At 41.7% G+C, this 24,195-nt stretch overlaps 1 protein-coding gene across 1 annotated transcript in view; it reads left to right on the top strand.

The window, feature by feature from the left end:
- Positions 1-2,114: 2,114 nt before the first annotated feature.
- Positions 2,115-24,195, top strand: part of nid2b (nidogen 2b (osteonidogen)) — a gene marked incomplete at its 5' end in the record, with an annotated part of 28,502 nt that continues 6,421 nt past the window's right edge. The window contains 15 exons of the mRNA XM_081379478.1: positions 2,115-2,309; positions 2,566-2,841; positions 3,733-3,959; positions 13,377-13,777; positions 13,863-14,108; positions 14,221-14,421; positions 15,917-16,141; positions 16,258-16,404; positions 16,568-16,696; positions 17,182-17,304; positions 17,611-17,847; positions 18,946-19,170; positions 19,880-20,049; positions 20,152-20,281; positions 20,677-20,848. Coding sequence (XP_081235604.1) covers positions 2,115-2,309; positions 2,566-2,841; positions 3,733-3,959; positions 13,377-13,777; positions 13,863-14,108; positions 14,221-14,421; positions 15,917-16,141; positions 16,258-16,404; positions 16,568-16,696; positions 17,182-17,304; positions 17,611-17,847; positions 18,946-19,170; positions 19,880-20,049; positions 20,152-20,281; positions 20,677-20,848 — 3,104 coding nt within the window. The remainder of the gene's footprint in view (positions 2,310-2,565; positions 2,842-3,732; positions 3,960-13,376; positions 13,778-13,862; positions 14,109-14,220; positions 14,422-15,916; positions 16,142-16,257; positions 16,405-16,567; positions 16,697-17,181; positions 17,305-17,610; positions 17,848-18,945; positions 19,171-19,879; positions 20,050-20,151; positions 20,282-20,676; positions 20,849-24,195) is intronic.

Genomic DNA, 24,195 nt, shown 5'->3' with positions numbered 1-24,195 from the left:
TAGCAATGGCATGAAAGTCCCGTTTTATTGCGGCTTGTTGAGGATTTCGATAAGGGAACTGGATGTAGGTTGGGGCCAAGGAAATAATTGCATCCAACACTGCCGGCATGATCCTACTCACTGATGGCTGGGATATACCACATATGTCTCCAACCTCACGCTGAAATGTGCCAGTAGCTAAAAATCCAAGGGTGGACAGGAGTTGGATGTGCACGGGAATGGCTTTCGTGCGATTTGTTTCTCTCTCCAACACTGGTCCTAAATCACGACACAAATCCAGCAGTACATTTTTGGGAAAGCGGTACCTACTTAGAAGCCACTCTGTGCTCTCGCCAAGCAGATCAGCGCGATCTTGGAAAACGCGCTCTCTGCGGAGCGCATTGTTTGCCAAGTCTTCCAATAACGCAAGATAAGCCATTGCACTGAGACAAATATATTTCACATCTGTCTTTTATAGGGTTTGACACCAATTAAGCATCGTGTTTAAAACTAGACAAATTATAAATTGAGTGTTTTAAAGGAAACACAGGACATGTGGATTGCTTAATGCTTACTGTGACACTCTTAAATGCTTTTTATGTGTAGTGTCGCTATTCTACCACTAGATTATCTGCGTAAGCATGCTCAGAGGTGTGCTTATATTTACACACATTTCTACGTATAAGTACAACTTGGTGAATCCCACACTTTGCGTGAAATTGTTCTTACGCACTCACTACGCACAGTACGCATCTGTCCGTACGCACCATTGATAAATGAGGGCCCAGGTTTCACAGCATTTCTGGAAGACATTTCTGTGCAGATAAATGAAGCAAAAATACTGAAAACAAAGCAGCTGTTCATCCTAGGCAAGTTCCAACCATTGGCAAGACCATGTAATTTCAATAAACAAACTCAACCATCTCACCCACTCAGACAGCCAAGAGCCTTGACAACGACCTGTTGTTTGCACCTTAAATACCACAGTCAAGACATGCAGATTCCTCCTGCAAAAAAATCCAGAACATTGGTAGAACAATTACATGGGCTCTACATACAGTATTCCGAGTGCAGTAACCGATGCAACTGCAGAACAATATTGTCTTTCAGTGACTGTATAATTTATATTTATTCATTTATGTAAATAAAGGACATTTTATAGTGAACTTTGTACATTTAAAGGGTAGTTCACCAAAAAAAAGTCATCATTTACTCACCCTCATGTCTTTCCAAACCTATTTATTTCCTCTGTTGAAGAAGATATTTTGAAGAATGTAAGTTACCAAACAGTTTCAGTTCCCATTGGCTTCCATTGTTTTGTTTTGTTTTTCTTGTTGTTTTTTTTTTTTTTACATATATATATATATATATATATATATATATACATATATATATATATATATACATATATATATATATATATATATACATATATATATATATATATACATATATATATATATATATACATATATATATATATATATATACATATATATATATATATACATATATATATATATATACATATATATATATATATACATATATATATATATATACATATATATATATATATATACATATATACATATATATATACATATATACATATATATACATATATACATATATATACATATATACATATATATATATATATATATATATATATATATATATATATATATATATATATATATATATATATACAGTATATATAAAACTCTTATTTTAAGCCAATAAAATATGTTAGGGGATTCCAAGGGTTCCAAGAATTAGATAACGTTTTTGAAAATTATCCTAATTTCTGTGAATGAAAGTAATTTTTTATATTTAATATTTAAAATACACATTTCTTGAAACAGGTGTCTGTTTGCAAAAATCATTTTCTATTCTCCATAAGTAAGTGCAAGAAACCTCTTTATTATTTTATCCATTCTGTTCTATTCAACCACATATGAGCATTGGATGATGCTTTGTACTCGCCTACTAAAACCCTCCCATAGACATTTTGAATGTGGTTTGTGGTTGAGGCATCCTTTCATTTTAAATCACCACATGGTCACATCTCATGAACTTCTTCTGGGACAATTATATTCAAGTGCTCCAGATCGAAGCTGCTTCGTCTCGAAATGAAGAACTGCTGGGTTTTTGCTTTACTTTTTACAAATGTTTATTTCATGAATGCGATTCAAAAGGACGCACTTTTCCCTTTTGGATTATCTGAAGGCGATTCAGTTCTTCAAGAAGGTGATGATGAACTGTCTGAAGCCCTGACGCTAAAAAAGCCATTACAGTTCTACAATGTGCAGTTCAGCGTTCTTTATGTAAGTCACACTATTTTATTTTCATTGCCATTACATTCTAAAAAAAAAAGAAGAAAAGTTTTATTTCCCCATTATTTTAGCATGAATTTTGCATATTCAACCAGATCTATTGAGCATGTGGAGTCTGAAGTTTAACAATTAATTGAATTGCTATTTGTTGTCATACAAAATCATGAGCAAAAATTTTAAAATGCATCCAATTATTACAATATGATAAGTCTTGAGTTATCACAAAGGGATCTTCTCCATTCCTCAGGTTGCCACAAATGGCTTCTTGTCCCTTCAGCTTCCTCCTGAAGAGAGTCAGTATTTAAGAACCATGTTTCCTCTGAGCTTCTCAGCCATAGCACCTTTCCTGACAGACATTAGTTCGAGACATGGGAAAGGATCTGTGTTTTACCGTGTGGAGGAATCATTGGATGTATTAAACTGGGCTTCTGAAATGGTGCAGCGTGGTTTCACTGGTTCTACATTTAAGTCCAGCCACACGGTCATCGCCACATGGGACAACGTTGCATGTGAAGAGGACAGGCTACTCCAGTCACCATTTTTACATTGTGTAACAGTCTTTTGTATTCCTTCATCATGCCTTTTTGGTTACACTTTATTTGGTAACACTTTATTTTACAGTGTTCTTGTTACATATGTTACATGTTATGCCGTATAATAACAGTACATTATGCATAATTAGATTAAATTAACCCTCAACCAAAACCTAATCCTACCCTAACCCTATAGTTAATTATTATTACTCAGTACTTAAGTGTATCCCTTTATTTTAATGTGTCCATGTTATTTATGCATTTATGTACTGTGTAATAATAATTAACTACTGTATGTACTTACTATAGGGTTAGGGTTAGGATGGGGTTTAATTTAGGGTTAGTTGCGTGTAATTATGCATCATTTATAGTTATTTATATTTATAGTTATACTTTAAATGTTCGCCGGTTTCCGCCTCCTTCTTCCCATAACAACAAACTGCGTTACACTGGTGCCGAAACCCGGGAAGAAGGAGGATGGAACCGGCGAACATTTAAAGACTTTAATGACATAAAATAAATCAATAACAAAACTAAAGTAAAAGACAGCAGCCCATCACGGACGATTGCTTTAACATAATAAAACACAAAAGCCACAACAAAAGTCCATGCCTGTCCTCTCTCGCTCTTCACTGTCGTCGCTCCTCCTTTATGCTTCCGCTCCTCCATGAGAGATAAGAGACCGGTGCGTCGCTCATCAGTAATCACGCCACTGGCTCTCTCACGGCCCTCGGCCTCGTCCTGCTCGCCACATACATATAACAAGGAAACGGTAAAATAAAGTGTTACCGCCTTTTTACATAAATGTTTCAAAGAAAGTAATGTTTTGATTTTGTAATGCTATTATCAATATTATCTATGTTGTTCTGACCTGCATGCAGGTAACCAGTTTCCAGGTTGTGTTGGCTGGTAATAAATCAGATACATATGCCTTGTTCCTGTATCCCGAGGATGAGCAGCAGATGCTAAATATCAGTCACAATTATACTAACATGTCAAAAGGACATGCTAAACGTCAGGTTGGTTTTAGTAGAGGTGATACATCTACCACAGAAGAGCTGTTCTACAGTCTGATTGGCTCTGATGAGACAACCAATAACCTCCAAAAGTGAGTGCATGAAACCTTTTTTGTCCATTTCAAGTATATCTGCAATTCATTAACATTACATATTTAATGCTGCATTATAGGTTTATTTATTTTTGCTTATTGTTAATTCATTTGAACTGATAATACAATAAAGTATAAAACATGATAAAACATCTAAAATGTATGAATCAGTTACAACATTTCTGAAGTAAAATTATTTAAACATGACAATTAAGGTTACTTCAGGTTGTAAAATGTCATGTGGTGCAATTCTCCCAAACTTTATGATATTTTTAAATATTTTTTAAGTTTTTCACAGTCATTTTAAACGTATACTTTTCTTCATTATGGACACTAGGTTTTTACTACACTAAATGTAAATATATATATATATATATATATATATATATATATATATATATATATATATATATATATATATATATATATATATATATATATATATATATATATATATATATATATATACACACTCACTTAAAGAATTATTAGGAACACCTGTTCAATTTCTCATTAATGCAATTATCTAATCAACCAATCACATGGTCAAAACAATCTCCTGAACTCCAAACTGAATGTCAGAATGGGAAAGAAAAGTGATTTAAGCAATTTTGAGCGTGGCATGGTTGTTGGTGCCAGACGGGCCGGTCTGAGTATTTCACAATCTGCTCAGTTACTGGGATACGCACAACCATTTCTAGGGTTTACAAAGAATGGTGTGAAAAGGGAAAAACATCCAGTATGCGGCAGTCCTGTGGGCGAAAATGCCTTGTTGATGCTAGAGGTCAGAGGAGAATGGGCTGACTGATTCAAGCTGATAGAAGAGCAACTTTGACTGAAATAACCACTCGTTACAACCGAGGTATGCAGCAAAGCATTTGTGAAGCCACAACACGCACAACCTTGAGGCGAATGGGCTACAACAGCAGAAGACCCCACCGGGTACCACTCATCTCCATTACAAATAGGAAAAAGAGGCTACAATTTGCACACGTTCACCAAAATTGGACAGTTGAAGACTGGAAAAATGTTGCCTGGTCTGATGAGTCTCGATTTCTGTTGAGACATTCAGATGGTAGAGTCAGAATTTGGCGTAAACAGAATGAGAACATGGATCCATCATGCCTTGTTACCACTGTGCAGGCTGGTGGTGGTGGTGTAATGGTGTGGGGGATGTTTTCTCGGCACACTTTAGGTCCCTTAGTGCCAATTGGGCATCGTTTAAATGCCACGGCCTACCTGAGCATTGTTTATGACCATGTCCATCCCTTTATGACCACCATGTACCCATCCTCTGATGGCTACTTCCAGCAGGATAATGCACCATGTCACAAAGCTTGAATCATTTCAAATTGGTTTCTTGAACATGACAATGAGTTCACTGTACTAAAATGGCCCCCACAGTCACCAGATCTCAACCCAATAGAGCATCTTTGGGATGTGGTGGATGTGCATCGCACAAATCTCCATCAACAGCAAGATGCTATCCTATCAATATGGGCCAACATTTCTAAAGAATGCTTTCAGCACCTTGTTGAATCAATGCCACGTAGAATTAAGGCAGTTCTGAAGGTGAAAGGGGGTCAAACACAGTATTAGTATGGTGTTCCTAATAATCATTTAGGTGAGTGTATATATAGTAGTAATTAACATTAACCTATAGTGATAAATGTTGTAAATGCTTTACTTTAAGTTTAGATTTTTTTAACATAAGTTATCTCTGTTAAAGTAGTTAACATGAACTAACAATGAAAAATACTTCTACAGCATTATTTATCTTAATTAATGTTCATTTCAACATTTACTAATACATTATTAAAATGAAAAAGGTCTGCAAAGTTACAAAGCACAAAGCCACTCCAAAGGGAGTTGTTCTCTATATCAGTGTTCACTGTTTCTGAACTCCCTGAAACCTCCATTGCCTCCATTCTCTCCATTGTAATCTTGAGTTTTCTTCCCGTAACGTACAAAACTCTGGCAACACTATATGCCTCTGCTTTGGGGCACATCTGTAGCGAGTGTGTTTAATCTATGTTTGTTTTTTCAACACGTGCAATATAATCATCAGAGATGCATGCGATTACATTTGGAAATGGGCAAGCTTTGCTTTGTTCCCAAGTAAAGTCATCTTGTCAATTTTATAAACTTCTGTAAACCCAGTCAGTAAAATCACAATGAAAGCATCTAAACTGGAACATTTAACACACACACACTCACACACATATGTGTGTGTGTGTGTGTGTGTGTGTGTGTGTGTGTGTGTGTGTGTGTGTGTGTGTGTGTATATACTGTATATACTGTGTATATATACTATATACTGTATATATGTGTGTGTGTGTGTGTATACTGTATATATATATATATTTGCTGTGTATATATAACAACTGCAAAGCATCCACTTTGTAAACAATATAATTTACGCACAAAATTTTCTAAACGCACGCGTTTTTAAACTCTCAAGACAGATTGTCTGCCATGCAACCACATTTTTCCCATTTTATATCGTCCCATCGTCGTCTGATGAATCATGCAGTCAAGAAACTCAAGTTCAAGTTGCTCACACTCAAACACATCGTGACTCAGATCAGATCCAAGGACTTGTTTGTCACCATAGATCTAAAGGACACATACTTCCATGTCTCCATCCTCCCTCAACACAGGAGGTTCCTGAGGTTTTCTTTCGGGAGCAAAGAATACCAATATTGGGTGCTTCCATTCGGTCTAGCTCTATCACCCCGCACATTCACGAAGTGCATAGATGCAGCTCTGGCCCCACTCAGGCTGCAGGACATGTGCATTCTAAACTATATCGACGACTGGCTGATTCTGGCGGAATCAGAGCAGTTAGCGGTTCGGCATCGAGATGTCGTCCTCGCTCACATTGTAACATTCCCAGTTTCTTTGCACTGGTCAAGTTACTTTTCAAAAGGGAAGTCACCTTGTGGGTAATGCTCAATTTGTCTCAGTTGAAAAAGATCTAAAATAAACTTTCATACAAACAAGTGTAGTGCTTCTTTCTTCATAAAGCTTTACTCATTCACTATTCAAAAACCCAAGATTTCACAAAACATACACCTGTAGACAAAGATACAATTCATTCATGAGCTAGTATATACATATCGAAATGTCCAACACAGTCCTCTGAAGCTCACAAACCCCAACAGTTCAGAAAATGAAGTCTTATCTGTAGTTTGAACATAGGTGCAAAGGTGGATAGTGAATTAGAAGGTAGTCCAACGCTTAGTTGTTTGGTGAGTCGTAAGTTTTCCCAGCAAGCAAATCAGAAGAGTGCTTCAGTAGTATAAGCAGGGTGTTTGGTCATCAACACTTAGCAGTATCCACAGCTGATGAGCAATAGTTACATCCCACACAAATCCTTTACAAGAAAACATCAAATACATCAATTAAACTATATAGATTCTACATTAGTTCACCCAAACATTTCATACAAACAATTAAACTTACGTTTGAGCAGGAAACAAACAGTTTCTCAAACAGGATTGGGAACCATTAATCAAACAACCATGAGACAGCATCAAATAGGCCTTAGCACTTACTCTACTGCTTCCTGTTTTATCTCACCCCATGTGCCCTCTTGTATCCCCCTAGTGGCTAGGGAAAAAAATAGCACCCACAACTGGACTAAAAGAAACCCTGTGACAGGCGGTGACTGTTACATATCCGTCCCCTCATGTTAGCACTGTTCCTATATTGCCAAAATAAGGTTTCAAATTCTGCACATGGAAAGAATCTACCTGCTCTGGCTGTTCAATGAATGATATTGAGTAGTTAACAGGTCCAAGACATTTAACCACTTTCGCAGGACCTTTCCATTTGGCAGCCAGTTTAGCCATAAAACCGTCATCAGCACGCGACAGAGGATGTGTACGAACCCATACTAAGTCTCCCACTTGAAAGTGAGCTTGTCTCCTTCGAAGATTATAGTACTTGCGTTGTTTGCTCTGGGCCCTCTCAACATTCTTTTGCACAGTTCGAATCAGTTCTTCTGACTTTTCCAGGATAGGATAGGCTGGACTATTTGGGTCAGGTGGTCTCAGAATAGCTCTCTCCATAGGTCCCTTCAATTTGCGACCAAGCATGACTTCGGCTGGGGTGAAGCCAGTACTTTCTTGCCACGCCGTATTGATGGCAAATCGGAATTCGGCTAACCACTTGTCCCAATGGCGATGATGGTCTTGCACATATGAGGCAATCATAGTTTTGAGCGTTCGATTAACTCGTTCAGTCAAATTGGTCTGTGGGTGAGCAGTAGTGGTGAGTTTCTGGATAACATTCCACTGTTTGCAGATTAAACTGATGAGTTGAGAAGTGAATTGTGTTCCACGGTCAGACACCAAGTATCTGGGAGTACCCCATCTGGTGAAAATTTCTTCCACCAGAATACGTGAAATTTGCGGAGCTTTAGCCACTCGCAATGGGAACAATTCCACCCATTTTGAGCAGTAATCCACTACTACGAGGAGATGTTCATTCTGCTTTTGACTTCTAGGGAATGGCCCCATGAGGTCAATCCCCAGCATATGCCCAGGTTCCACTACCGGTGTTGACTGCATATGGCCAGCTAATTTCGAAACGGTTGGTTTGTACTTTTGACATACCTGGCATTCCTTGCAATGCTTCCATACATCAGAACGTATCGTTGGCCAGTAGCATACGTCCACTAGTCTTAGCAACGTCTTGAGTCTGCCGAGATGTCCACTTAATGGATTGTCGTGAGCGTATTTCAGAAATTCAGCTCGCAAGGAAGTAGGAATGACAAGTTGAAGTTTTTCTCCATCAGGCCCGTGAGATAGGCTTCTGAAAAGAAAACCATTTTTCGGAACATAGTGTATACGATTAGGGTCTGTAACAGAGGTTGATTGTACTTCTGCCATAAGTTCTTGAATTTCTGCATCCTCTTGTTGGGCTTTGTCAATATCTGACCATTCTATGGGAAAAGTTGCAAAGGCATTTGAAGAATCCTTAGATTTAGACGGAGTGAGTAGACAGAGTGATGAAGATTCAGCGAAACCACGGGAAAGGGTATCTGCCACAATATTACATTGTCCTTTTCTGTACTTGACAGTGAATTCAAACTCCTGCAGACGAATGCCCCAGCGTATCAACCGAGATGAAGGTTTTGGATGGTTGAAGACCCAGGTAAGAGCAGCATGATCGGTGATCACTTCAAATGGTCGTCCCTCTAAGTAAGGCCTCCATTTTTCTACTGCCCATACCACAGCGCAACACTCCTTTTCCGAAACAGAGTAAGACTTTTCAGCTCCTCTTAACAGACGTGAAGCATAGGCCACTACATGTTCCACTCCCTCAATGTCCTGGGTCAGGACAGCTCCGACTCCAAGATCACTTGCATCTGTCTGGACTTTGAATGGTTTACTCAGGTCAGGTGCAATGAGGATTGGTGCGCTAATCAACTCACCCTTAATCAACTCAAAGGAATTCTGACATTCTTCTGTCCACATCCAAGTAGCTCCTTTCTTTTTCAGTGCATGTAATGGTGCAACCTTCTCTGAGAAATTTGGAACAAATCTGTGGTACCAGCCTGCCATACCCAGAAATCGTTGCACTTCCTTCAGAGATTTTGGTACAGGGAAATGGTTAACAGCATTGACCTTGTCTTGATCTGTCTTTATTCCTTCAACGGAAATCATGTGTCCAAGAAATTTCAATGACTTCTGCATCAAGTTGCACTTATGAAGATTCAAAGTTAAACCTGCCTTATGTAAGCACTGCAACACTTCTCTCAGATGGGTAAGATGCTCTTGCTCAGATTTTGAGTACACTACAATATCATCAATGTACACAAAACAGTTTTTTCCTTTCTGATCCTTCAATACAAACTCCATAAGACGTTGGAACGAGGCTGCCGAGTTTTTAAGGCCAAAAGGTAATCGTAAAAATTCATATAATCCTGACTGTGTCACAAAAGCAGTTTTATGAATGCTTTCAAGATCCATCTCCACTTGCCAATATCCACTTTTAAGATCGAGGGTACTGAAACATGCAGCTCCATGCACTGACTCAAGGATATCATGGATCTGAGGCATTGGATACCCATCTAAATACGTCTTGGCGTTGAGCCCTCTGAAATCAATACAAAATCGTTGTCCACCATCTTTCTTTGGGACTAATACGACAGGAGCAGCCCAAGGAGAAAATGAAGGACGTATGATCTTCTTATCCACCATCGACTTAATCTCCTGCTCAATGAAGACTTGTTTTTCTTGTGACACACGGTAAGCCCTCTTACGAACAGGTACCTCGTTGGTAGTGATAATGCGATGTTTAACTACCTTGGTGTGTCCTAAGTTTTCCCAGCAAGCAAGTCAGAAGAGTGCTTCAGTAGTATAAGCAGGGTGTTTGGTCATCAACACTTAGCAGTATCCACAGCTGATGAGCAATAGTTACATCCCACACAAATCCTTTACAAGAAAACATCAAATACATCAATTAAACTATATAGATTCTACATTAGTTCACCCAAACATTTCATACAAACAATTAAACTTACGTTTGAGCAGGAAACAAACAGTTTCTCAAACAGGATTGGGAACCATTAATCAAACAACCATGAGACAGCATCAAATAGGCCTTAGCACTTACTCTACTGCTTCCTGTTTTATCTCACCCCATGTGCCCTCTTGTATCCCCCTAGTGGCTAGGGAAAAAAATAGCACCCACAACTGGACTAAAAGAAACCCTGTGACAGGCGGTGACTGTTACAACATGAAGAAATTAGGGTTGAGACTCAATGCCAAGAAGAGTGTGCTTTCTCCACTACAGAGAACCGCTTTCCTTGGTGTGGTATTGGATTCAGTCACGATGCAAGCCACACTATCGCCCGTTCGTGTAGCTGCTATCCTCACAGGCACACAAAAGAGTTGAAGCTGGGCCAGTCACGCACTGTGAAACAGGCCTCATGGCAGCAGCATCCTATGTGATACCCTTTGGCCTACTGTACATGAGACCCTTGCAGTGGTGGCTGAGGACCAGAGGGTTTTCCCCGAGGGGAAATCCACTTCGTATGATCAAGATCACGCGGCGGAGTATCCGCGCCTCAGTTATATGGAGGAAACATTGGTTCCTGTCCCAGGGTACGGTGTTAGGAGCTCTTTGCCATCGAGTTGCTATCTCGACAAATGCTTCCCTCACCGGCTGGGGAGCGGTAATGGAAGGCCGCTCAGCTCAGGGTCTGTGGAGGAGTCATCATCTCTCTTGGCACATAAACTGCCTGGAGATTATGGCAGTCTTCAAGGCGTTGAGACATTTTCTCCCAGACCTGAGGGGCCATCATGTGCTTGTCCGTACAGACAACACATCAGTGGTCACTTACATAAATCGTCAGGGGGGTCTGCGTTCGTGTCCACTCTGCAAACTGGCGCACCAGATCCTCCTGTGGTCCCTAGGGAAAATACTCTCTCTGAGTGCAGTGTATATCCCAGGGGGGCAGAATATAGGAGCAGACATCCTGTCGAGGCAGGGGCTGAGGCCAGGGGATTGGAGACTCCACCCCGAGGTGGTGGAGCAAATATGGGAAGCTTACGGCCAAGCAGAAGTGGATCTGTTCATGTCTCAGTACACGACACACTGTCCATTATGGTTTTCCCTCACTCAGGCCGAGGCTACGTCTGTACGCATTTCCCCCTGCCCATCGTAGCACCATGCTGGCTGAGTCGAATTTGGTTTGCGGACCTAATTCATCTCCTCGACGGCCCTCCCTTGGAGATCCCGATCAGGAGAGACCTTCTGTCTCAGGCAGGGGGCACAATATTTCACCCCCGGCCAGAGATTTGGAAACTATCGGTTTGGCCTCTGAGGGGGCCCAACTCATAGAGAGTGGTCTCTAAACTGAGATTGTTGAGACCATCCTAAGCTCTAGAGCTCCAGCTACGAAGAAATTATATGCACTAAAGTGGAGAGTGTTCACTTCTTGGTGTCACCAGCATCAGAAGGATCCAGTTAACTGTTCAGTTAGTACAGTACTCAAGTTTCTACAAGATTGCTTTGCATCAGGTTTATGCCCATCCACCTTAAAAGTCTACGTGGCGGCTTGCCCCGGTGGGTAGTACATCATTGGGTTGAGACCCCCTGATCATAAGTTCCCTTTGTGGCACCTTGAGGCTGAGGCCTGCAACTCGCACTAGGGTGCCAGCTTGGGACCTGGCAATAGTTTTGGAAGGCCTGTCAGGTGCTCCTTTCGAGCCCCTAGAGTCGGTTTAAGAAAAATTTCTGACATTCAAGACCATCTTTCTTCTAGCTATTTCGTCCCTCAAAAGAGTCGGAGACCTTCAGGCCCTTTCGGTTTCTCCCACCTGCTTTGAGTTTGCACCCGGGATGGTCAAGGCATTCTTATACCCTAAACAGGGATGCGTCCCTAAGGTGCCGACCAATATTCCGAGGCCTATTGTGCTGCAGGCTTTCTGTCCTCCTCCGTTTGCTTCTGCGAGCACTGGATAATTATGTCCACAGGGGTGTCCCGTGGAGAAAATCATATCAGTTGTTTGTCTGCTTTGGATCACCTAAGAAGGGTCTTCCAGCCTCTAAGCAGACATTCAGCAAGTGGATAGTTACTACTATCTCTCTTGCCTATGAGTCATCTGGCCAGCCGTGTCCTTTGGTGGTCAGAGCTCCTAGGAATATGGTGGCTTCTAAAGCCAGGGGTTTGTGATGCAGCCGGGTGGTCCTCACTGCTCACATTTGTGAGGTTTTATAGCCTGAACCTGGACGCTGCCCCAGGGTCTCATGTGCTTTATACTTAGATTGCAGACAGTTTCACATACAGGCAATTGTAAGTATGGCGTATTGAGTATTCTCGTTCCCAAGGCGTCATCAACGCAGCGCGAGTTCCCTCGAAAGGGAACGTCTCAGGTTACGATTGTAATCCTAGTTCCCTGAGAAGGGAACGAGACACTACGTCGCCCTGACATACTTCCTGAATCCCTGTGATTGACTTTGCTTCGGCTCTCGAAGCTAATGCCGGTTGCACCGGATGTACTTTTATCCTTTCCTGGTCATGACGTCACCGCCTGTGACATTCACTCTTTCCATTGGACTAGTTGACATACGTGCTTTAGACGTAATCACGCGGAGGCGTTCCCAAGGCGTCATCGACGCAGCGTCTCGTTCCCTTCTCAGGGACATTGGGTTACAGTCGTTACCTGAGACAGTTGTTTTAACATTCAGGCATGAAAACCTATTCTAGTAGACAGCAAAAACAAAATCAAGACTTTGAAAAAGAGCATAATAGGTCCCATTTAATGCATTAGCTGTTAACAAATGAGACCTTACTGTAAAGTGTTACCATACATGCTGTAAAAGAACTGTTCATTGTTAACTCATGCTAATAACAGTGTTAACAAACTGAACCTAATGGTAAATTACCTATGCAACTCTCAGGGCAGGGAACACCGGGTTAAATGGACTGTGGATTTTCCACATCGGAACCAGCCGCTTCCCATTCCAGAAGGTAGTTCCTGCTTCAGTCTCCAAGTCTGATTCTGGTTTTGGTAGCTTGCGCAACACCACAGATGAAGATTTCTACATTACAGAAGAATCAAACACAGCTGCAGATAAATCTACTTCTGGGGCCCAAATGGACACCCCAGCTTCACTGGTCCAACAGCCATTAAAACCAAACCAAGAACTACTACACGCTAGTTCAAATAATGGAACCAAAATGTGTGGCATGCACTTGAAATTCTGCTCCCAGGATGGTTACTGCACAGACTATGCAACTGGTCCATGCTGTCATTGTCGTTCTGGTTACTATGGGAGTGGCAGACAATGTTTACCCATGGGTGAGTTTAGTATGTTCTTTTCATATCATTTCTTATGACTATGATACCATCTATACAAAAGTGGAAGATACGATTGTTTTTACAGGTATTTCTCAGCCTTTAAGTGGAAAGCTGAGTGGAAGTGTTTCTGTCGGAGACTCTAAAGCTCAGCTAAACAATGTGGACATCCATGGCTTTGCTGTGGTGGGAGAAGGACGCGTGTACATCTCCATCAGTCCTGTCCCAGCTCAGGCAGGTTGGGCTCTGATGGTTGTGAGCCCGCTGGTCTCCATATTTGGCTGGCTGTTTGCTCTTGAGCTCCAAAACCATCCAAATGGCTTCAGCATAACTGGTATTATTGTTTTTGTTGTTTTTTGTTTGTTTTTTTCTAATCTGAAGCTCCATTACATAATATTTTTACAGATGTCATGTCACTCTACTGAGTAAAAACACATTTTCTTCAGGTGCTGAGTTTTTTCATTGGGCAGAACTGGTTTTCAGCCCACAAGGCCAGCGTCTTACCATTATTCAAGAGGCTAAAGGACTGGATTCATTCAACCACTTGACATTTAACATAAGGATCAATGGAGATTTACCTACCATTCCCAGTGGTGCTAAAGTTCATATTCTGCCATATAAAGAGACCTACCAATACAACCAATCAGGTAATTCTTGTAAGCAATCTTGGAGGGTATGACTAGGGTTCAGTAATTCCACATGATTTTAAGTGTGATATTGTTTTTAAACAAACAGTTCAATAAACAAGAGGTTTATACTAACATATGTTTTAGACTCCATATCGCCGATCACTTTGTCTATTTGTGCTCCACCAAAAAAAAAAAATAAAAAAAAAATAGTTCCAAACCTTTAAGTTCACTTAAAAAAGTCAAATAAATCTCCAACACTAACTCACAGACTGACAGTCTGGAACTCAAAACAGAAATAGGGAGTATGGAAGCCCATTTCTGCCACATAAGAAAAAATAATAATTTGGTAAGTCATAATTATAACATATAAAGTCATAATTATTACACAAACAGAAAACTGAAATGTGAAATTATGATATACTGACTAATGTCACTATGAGATAAAAAGTCAAAATTATGATATAAATAGTCATGACATTAAGGTGAAATTATGAGATGTCATAATTCTAACATAAAATATATTTTTTATTTAGTTATGATTTATCTCATAATTTAGATTTTCTCTCATAATTATGACTTCATCTCATAAATTCGAAATAATGACACATTAAGTCATCATTTTGAGATAAAAAGTCCTAATTATCACATAAATGTAGAAATTACGAGAGAGAAAAAACATAATTACAAATAATGTTAATTGAGAAAAGTCAATTATGACTTATGGGAAGTCTAAATTCGACTTATGTCATATTGAATTTTTATCTCGTAATGTTGACATTTCATCTCATAATTGTCACTTAATATGCCATAATTTCGAATTTGTATGTAATAATATTGATTGACCAACGGCTGATTATTTTTCTGATGTGGCCAGAATGAGGTTCTTTAAATGAGGCTATAACGCTTTTCCAAGGAAGACGAAGATGATTCTAAAAGAAAACAAGATTTATTAAATAACTTTCAATAGAAAAGCAAACAACAATCTAACAATACGAAACAGTGTGCTATGCAATGAATGATACAAACAGAGGAACATAAATAGACAGATAATGAACTAAATGATGAGCAGCTGTGACGATTAATCAGTGTCCATAGAAACTAATGATTGGCGGGAAGCTAAGACAAAAGAGAACATGTGACTGAAAAACAAACTAAAAGTCCATGAAAATGGAACTAATTGAACAGAACTGTGACGGATACACAGCAAAACAGTAAAATGTCCTTTTTTGTCCAAAATAATTGAATGTCAATTATGTTGGACTAAACAGCACCACCCCTTCGCCCATCAAATTCTTGAATTCTTATACATCAGATATTCTCTTATATTACCTGAAGAATTGTTTATTCCAATAATGATTAAAAATTAACAAATGTAACTCTTTATTGGACATTTGTGTCTTTTATCATAGAGCTGTCACATGTTTTAAAAGCAATAAGCCACTCAAGTCTAAAGTTAGTGTTTTAATATGTGTTCTTTGAGCATTATGGGAGATGTATTTTGTTTCTGGCTCAGTTGTGACATCATCATCACTGCAAGAGTACATGGTGGTGTCAGAAAATGGTGGATCCGAGGCGTTCTCTTACAGGCTACACCAGAATGTAAGTTTCCGTAACTGTGAGCATGGCCCATGGACCATACCGGATTTTCAGCAGGTGAATGTGGAGCATCTGATGGTCACGTTCACAGAAGGAACCACCCTTAGATATGCCATAATCAACCAAGTGGGACCTGTAGGAGGTTAGAACATACTGTTAATCAAACCATTCTACAATGTGGGTCATTCTTAGTTCTATTTTACATAATTCTGGTTCTTGTTGAGGACTTTGAAGACTTATTTATCTGTATGTTATCAGGTGAGCTCCCTGGGCTTGTGGAGTTGAACCCCTGTTCAACTGGGAAGCACCATTGTGACCCCATGGCCCTCTGTCTGCCAGGGGACGGTATTCAGTACCACTGTCAGTGTGCCATGGGCTTTCATGGGGATGGACGCAACTGCTATGGTACAGATTTTTCAGTGTTTATCTTTGTTATATTTTGACATTGAGCCAAATGCTTAATCTCTATTTCCCTTAGAGACTGTGTGTCATCTTCTGATGCCTTTAATAAATGACTGCCTAGTTAAAGTGCTGAAGGGCTCTCTTGGATTTTGAATCTGTGATCCAGATGTAGATGAGTGTGCTGATGGGCTCAGTTCCTGTGGTCCTCACTCTGAGTGTGTGAACATGCCGGGTGGACATCACTGCCACTGTGAACCTGGCTATGAGTTTGACCTCGATTTGCATGTGTGTGTGGGTAAGTGTTCTGCGTTTTGTAATGTGTGTATGAACATTTCGGTGTTGTGTGTCGCATTTGAGCGGCCAGATCATCCAGGCTGAGACACATCTGTAAAAATCTGATTGCAATCATAATTCATACCGCCTCCAAATGTGGTTTGAATCAGATTTGGAAAAAAAATCTGATTTATGTTGTTGTTGTTTTTTGTTTTGTTCTTCTGTCCAGACTTTTGAAAACCCATCTGGATAAAATCTGGATAAAAAAAAAGATTTTTGCTGGCTGTCTAAACATAGCCTTAAACACCTGTGTTTTGATCTGGAGATCCTGTACTCTTGTGCAACCCATATCGCATATTGCCGGAGAAGTGTTATGTCTTAAATTACGGAAGATTCTGTCAATAATGGGTTAAGAAATATCATGCTAGAAAGGGTGCTGTTCCAAAAATCAGCAGTTAATCAGCATTAGCAGCAATCATTGAGGCCCATCATTCTCTTCTTTTGCAGATATCAATGAGTGTTTTTTGCAGCTCTGTCATCCGTTTGCTTCCTGCTCCAACACCCAGGGCTCGTTCCACTGCCAGTGTTGGCCTGAATACAAGGGCGACGGCTTTCTCTGCCAGCCACCACGTAAACCACACATTTATCAAGCAACACACAATGCTTCCTCCCCTGTCAGCTCAGTAACAGACTGTTCTCTTTGCTTATAACACAGAAGAAGTCCAGCAAACAGATCAAGTCAAATATTATGTTCATTGTCGCTTTATAAACCAATCGAAAACAAATGTGTTGTTTAATCATTCATGATGTGGTTGAAAACAACTAGAACATGTTCCCGGAACAACATCTCTTGTTCCAGGACTTAGATTAATCACATCATTGCATGTACTGAATTCCCATACATGTTCTTTGGTCCTATGTTTATTTCTACACTAGAGAAGCCCAAACCCTCATTAACTGTGTGCCAGCAACACAGAGACAGTCTGCAAGAGAGTCTACGCATGTACCGTGGCCTGGAAGCCTTCATTCCTCAGTGTGATGAGAAAGGGCAGTACAAACCCCTGCAGTGCCTGGGCACCACTGGACACTGCTGGTGTGTGGACAGTAGAGGTCAGGAGAGAGTGGGTACCAGGACAATGCCTGGCACAGTACATGCCAACTGTGATCAGCCAGGTATGGATTTGTAGTCTCATCCCTTCATGGTCTGTTAGGATCAGGTTGATATTTTAGGATATATATTTAAAAGTTTGGGAAAACTTTTTGAAAGAAGTTTATGTTCACCAAGTCTGCATTCATATTATTATTATACATTAAAAACTGTAACATTGTGAAATGTTATTACAATTTGGGAATAACTGTTTTCTATGATGTATTTTAAAATGTAATTTATTCCCATGATCAAACTGAATTTTCAGCATCATTGCTCCAGTCTTCAGTGTCACATGATCCTTCAGAAATCATTCTAATATGATGATTTGATGGTCAATAAAGATTTCTCACAATTATCATCTGTTTTGAAAACACAGTTTTGTGGAAACGGTGATACAGTTTCTTTCAGGATTCTTTGAATAGAAAGTAAAAAAAACAGCACTGATTTGAAATAGAAATATTCTGTAAAATTTCTTTACTGTCTTTTGATCAATTTAATGCATGATTTCAAGAATAAAAGTATTAATGTACATAAAAAGGTTTCTATTTCAAATAGATCTAGTTCTAATGAACTTTCTATTCTTTAAAGAATCAAATTTATTGGATATGGAGCCCCTAAAAACATATTCGAATGCTTGCGCTCTCTTGCAAACCTTTTGCGTTCCCCAGAGAAACTTGAGATTATATTTTAACATGATTATTTTACACATACATATGGTGAATCTCAACAGAGTCTAGCATTTTGTTTGTATTTAGATATTTATTCTGCTCTAATATCCCAGTTCATTGACATTGAGGTTGTTAAAAAAAAAGTTGCAATATGTTGCCAAAAAATCCGAGGCATTTAAAAACACAAGGACACACTTCCTGTTCCTCACTGTTGAATTGCATGCGTGTTGTGGGAGTGGTATGCACTTCCAACTATATATGACATAATTATCATGGGACGGCCTAACTGTAATTAACGCTCACATAGTCATTCATTGAGGCAATATATATATATATATGGATGCGGTCAATGGTCACAGAATTTAAAGAATTTTAGGAAAATGTCTTTACAGTGTTTTCCAAAAGAAACATTACTCAGTAAAATTGACAGTGTGTACTGTGTCTCTTACTCAGCTGCCCTGGTTCCCCGTGTGGAGACTGTGTGCGAGCGTTGGAAGCTTTCACTCATGAGTCACTATAATGGTCAGCCGTCCCCTGAGGACTACATGCCCCTGTGTGACGCTCACGGGAATTTCCAGCCTGTGCAATGTTACGGCAACAGCAGTTTCTGCTGGTGTGTGGACCACCAAGGCGTGGAAATTATTGGAACCCGGTCCTACAATGATGTAAAGCCCCCCTGTGAGTAATGAAGTTATTTTTGGACTGATTACCCTGAAAATACCGAAACCAAATCGCAGGGGCTCCCCAAATGACGGCGGCCCCTAGAATCATCACCACCTTTCTCCCCTCTAGCGACAGCCCTGAATTTCAACAAAAGTCTGATAACAGGCAGAATACTAAAGCCCTATTTGCTTTGGATTAGTATTATCTGGGGACCTCATGTGATTTAGAAATTTAGAAAGATTTCAATATGGCTGCCCCCATGAGGGGGTGACCCTGTCAATTTTAAATATGGCAGTAACTGATGTGAGTGTTTTTTAATAATATTTTTCAATTAATTTGTTGGGGTTAAAACACTTTTTAATGTGTTACTTTGTACACTCTTGAAGTACTTCTCGACTTAGGCTACGTCTACATTAATCCGATACATTTGATAACGGCGTTTTCGTTTAAAAGCGCTCTCCGTCCACACTAGCGTTTTCAGGCGTTTTCCAACGTTTCAGTGTGGATGAGAAATTTTCCCAAAAGCTAACTGAGATGATTCAGACGGAAAAATAAATAATAAAGTTATCGCGCAATTCTTCTGACAGGATCATTTTATTTAGCAAAATATCTCACCATTCACCAGTGTTTCCAGGTTTCACTCAGTCACCATATGTTTTTTTTTTTCCCAAATCGTGTAGCCCTAGATTGTCATATTATAATGTCTCTTCTTTTTACCTGTCAGGTATCTCAGGTGATGCCCCCCCATTGAATAATGCATTGACGTATCCTGTCATAAGCTCCTCCCCTTCAGGGCCTGCTATCCTTTATGCACAAGCCTCACAAATTGTAGTCATTCCTCTTGATGAAACAGACCCAGTTCAAGAAAAATCCACTGTTTTACTGGCCTTAAAGGTAGACCCTCTTAACCACAATACGTGATTATATCCAGATTCAAAACCTATTGCTTTCTTGTTCTAATTAATCGTGAAAAATAATGCTTGTATATCATTACAGGACTCCGTTGTGATTGGAATGGACTATGACTGTCAGGAGAACATGTTATATTGGACAGATTTTGGACGACATACCATTAACAGAGTGGTCTTAGTATTTGGGTCTCAGCCAGAGGCTATTATCAGCCAAGGTGATCTATCTATCTATCTATCTATCTATCTATCTATCTATCTATCTATCTATCTATCTATCTATCTATCTATCTATCTATCTATCTATCTATCTATCTATCTATCTATCTATCTATCCATCCATCCATGCACCCATCCATGCACCCATCCATCCATCCATCCATTATGGAGAGTTGGAGACTATAGCCACTAAGTGACTGAGTCTTAACAATTAGTCTGACCAACTAGTATAAGCAAGGGGTAATCAGTCTAACTTTTCGGATTCAAAAATTAGACCAATTTACTTTTTTTATTATTATTTTTTTATTTGCTTTATGAATAACTTGTAAAACTAGTCTCAGCAGTTTATGCAACTGACTCCCAGATTCCATAATCATACAATGTGAAATTTCAGGCTTGGTCCAGCCAGAGGGAATTGCAGTGGACACTGTGCACAGGAAGCTGTTCTGGGTGGACAGTGGGAAAGACAAGATTGAGACATCTGGCCTGGATGGCAGGAACAGAAAAGTGCTGATTGATTCTGATTTGGTCAATCCCAGAGCCATCATTGTGGACGCTAAGAGTGGGTTAGTGAGATGAAATCAAAATCCTTAATTTGCTGTCTATGTATTTTAATATACAAAGTTCTGTCATGAAACTCTAGATGGCGCAGACTCCTTAACTCAATCTGCTGAACGCGCGAAGGCCGTTCCTAACCCCAGTGGTTTGAGCTCTGACGTCCATAGTTCCCTTGTCATGGCCATAGAGACTGCTCCTTCTTGGATTCCTGCACCGCCAGCACCATCCTGCCAGCACCGCCCTGCTCACCTGCTCCCTACCGGTCATCTCATCCAACACCATGGCGCACACCCGCCCTCCTGGTGTGATTCTTTTTGGCGTGAGGTCACTCCTTCTGCGAAGGGGGGAGTACTGTCACAATCACCTGTCACCTTGGAAGGCACAGCTTTGTATGATGCGTTAACATAATTTCCACTGAAACAGGAAGCTAAGGTGGGACATATTGAATGGCTCCTCACACTTTTCCAACAGCCAATAGCGTTTAGTTTACCTCATAGACTGCAAGTCATACTTGACAGCACCATGGAAGCGATTACGAGTGCTGATGATACGTTGGATTCAATAGTAGAGGTGTGAATATATTCAAGCCATTTCATTCTTAACCAATGTACAGTTGGAAAACGGAATAAAACTTGAGTGTTTGAGCAACCGAACACACACCTCCAACCCATATTGCTCTGTGAAGTGTCAACAGTCGCTTTGGCCAGGTGGTATTTATAGCATAGGGGCAGAGCTTTAGATTCTAGAGAGCATTTGATTGGACAGAAGATGTGATGAGAAGCTGAAGTCCGTGGTGATGTCTTAAAAATCCTTCATCCATTTTAGCGGAGGTAAGGGACTGTACGTTTTGAATGCTTATATCTCCTAAATGCAAATTTTGTCATTGCTTTGGAACACACCAGCTTATTCATAACCTTAAGGCTAACATATTCATACCAAAAGCTAAAAAAATTAAATTTTGATTTCAGAGGGCCTTTAAAGCCTGCACCACACTCTTCATGATTGTTTGGTCTACGACTTGGACTATCTAATGCACTGGACTATTCTCTGTACTATGAAACTTACCTCTGTGATTGTCTCCACATCTTCATCTCCTTGAATTCTCTCTCCAGTCTCCAGTTTTCCTTGTGTTTGTTTCATAAACCTGTAAGTGAAGGATACATGTACTTAAATCTTTGAAGACAGCAACATTCTGGTACGTGTGTGTGTGGTGCAGCTCACCTGACCTTGGACTGTTCCTCGTCTTCTCATCAGCTGATATTTTCTGAAATACTCACCTTGTGCACTAAAGCTTGTAAATAAACTACTTGATTGTGTATTCACCATCTCTCTGTGAGTCTGTTCCCTGACTAAATGGGATGGACCTATCAGCCTGCGCCCTCTAGAGTTCTCTTACGAGAGGTTCTCTCGTATTGCGTAGTTAGCTTACGCTACGGGAAAGCCTTTCTTTCTCGAGATACTGAAGCCAAAAATGATCCTTAATTTTTATAATCTTGTCAACGCAGTGCGGCAGCCTGCAGACCTAGGGCAAGCTAACTAGCGTGCCCATTGGCTGCCCTGCGGCAACTGCAGCAGCCTACCGCTGAGCCCTTGGCGTGACGTCACGACCAATGAGCGCGCTTGGCGCGCTTAATGCGTCACAGCCCGCGAAAAGGGGTGTGGCTTAGCGTATATAAACAGGGCTCGGAGGCTGCTTCTCTGATTTCTGTCTTTTCAGCGAAGCTCTTCGCATCGCTGCTCTCTGAGGAAGCCGCCGTCGAAACAAGCGACCAGCACGCCGAGGATCTCAGCCTGAGGACGCCGGCCGCCTTCGCCGCCTTCAGCTTTCCCTGCCTGCTTCGCTATCCGGCGATCATATCCTTTACTGCTCTGTTTTGTATGTGTTTGTGTGTTCGCCCCGCGACACACTTTTGCATCTAAAAGAGCGCGAGGCGTTGTTGCAAATGCCTCGCTCATCCTGTGGCTCGTGCAGAGCCCCGCTCAGCGATGGAGACCGCCACGTGGTTTGCGCTCTCTGCCTGGGCTTCGACCACGCAGCCCGCGCCCTCTCCTCGGGCGGCTGCGAACAGTGTGAGGACTTGCCGATGTCGACCCTGCGGGCTCGACTCGCCATGTTTGACGATCCTCCACCTTCCCCGGCTGCCTCTTCAGGGCCGCGTAAGAAGAAACGCCGCTCTCAAAGGCCTCCAGAGCCGGTGGTTATAGCTGAGCGCTCGCCGGAGCCCCTCCCGCGAGCCTCGCTTTCTCCTTCTCCCCCGCCCTTCACCGACGCGCAGCGGCCGGCTACTGCCCGCACTGCCGTCGCCTCAGGGGATGAAGCAGATGACGCCGCTGACAGCTGCTCTCTGCTTGCTTCGGACAGCGAGGAGTGGTCGGGCTCTCACCGCTCCGCCTCCTCGACTCCTGAGTCTGGCAGGTCCCGCTCCAGTGTCGACGCGGAGCTTATCCGCCTCCTCACCAAAGCGGTCGACCGACTGGGGTTGGACTGGTCCCCACCCAAGGAGCCCGCGCCTAACCGACTCGACGGGTGTTTTCTGCCTAGCCGCCGCCAAGCGCCAGCCTCTAGGTCAGCACCCTTCCTGCCTGAGCTCCACCAGGAGCTGTCGAAGTCGTGGAACGCGCCCTTCTCCGCTAGACTCCGCTCGTCTGTCTCCTCGGCTCTCTCCCAGGTGGACGGGGCCGCCGAGAAAGGCTATACCGGCATCCCTTCCGTTGAGGAAGCGGTGGCAACGCACCTTTGCCCGCCGTCTGCTAGATGGCGCTCAAAGTCTGCCCTGCCGTCTAAAGCCTGCAGGACCACATCAGCTCTCGCCGGCCGCGCATTCGCCGCCTCCGGCCAAGCTGCTTCTGCCCTGCACTCGATGGCTGTTCTTCAGATCCTGCAAGCCGACCTCCTCCGCGAATTGGACGAGAAGGGCTCGGATCATACAGCCTTAACAGATCTGCGCAGCGCGACGGACCTTTCGCTCCGTGCTACTAAGACCGCTGCACAAGCAATCGGCAGATCTATGGCCGCGCTCACCGTCATCGACAGACACTTATGGTTGACGCTGGCGGATATGAGTGAGTCAGAACGCGCTGTCTTCCTCAACGCCCCGCTCTCGCCCACCGGCCTCTTCGGCCCTGCGGTCAGCGGGATTGTGGACCGCTTCTCTGAAGTGCAGAAGGCGTCGCAGGCTATGAATCTCTTCCTGCCTCGCCGCTCGAGCCCAGCCGCAGGCCGCTCTCAAGCTCAGCCTCCTGCGCGCAGCTCCACACAGCGCTCGTCTCGGCCACCAACCACTTCGCAGCGACGCCAGGGCGGCCGCCCTAGGTCGCGCTCGACCAGCCGTCACAGACCGCCGCCCCCCCGGGG

The sequence above is a fragment of the Scardinius erythrophthalmus genome (assembly GCF_964197995.2).
Source record: "Scardinius erythrophthalmus genome assembly, chromosome: 11".
In the NCBI taxonomy this organism is placed as follows: Eukaryota; Metazoa; Chordata; class Actinopteri; order Cypriniformes; family Leuciscidae; genus Scardinius; species Scardinius erythrophthalmus.
The sequence above is the reverse complement of the archived record's forward strand: the minus strand, read 5'-3'. Positions and strand labels throughout refer to the sequence as shown.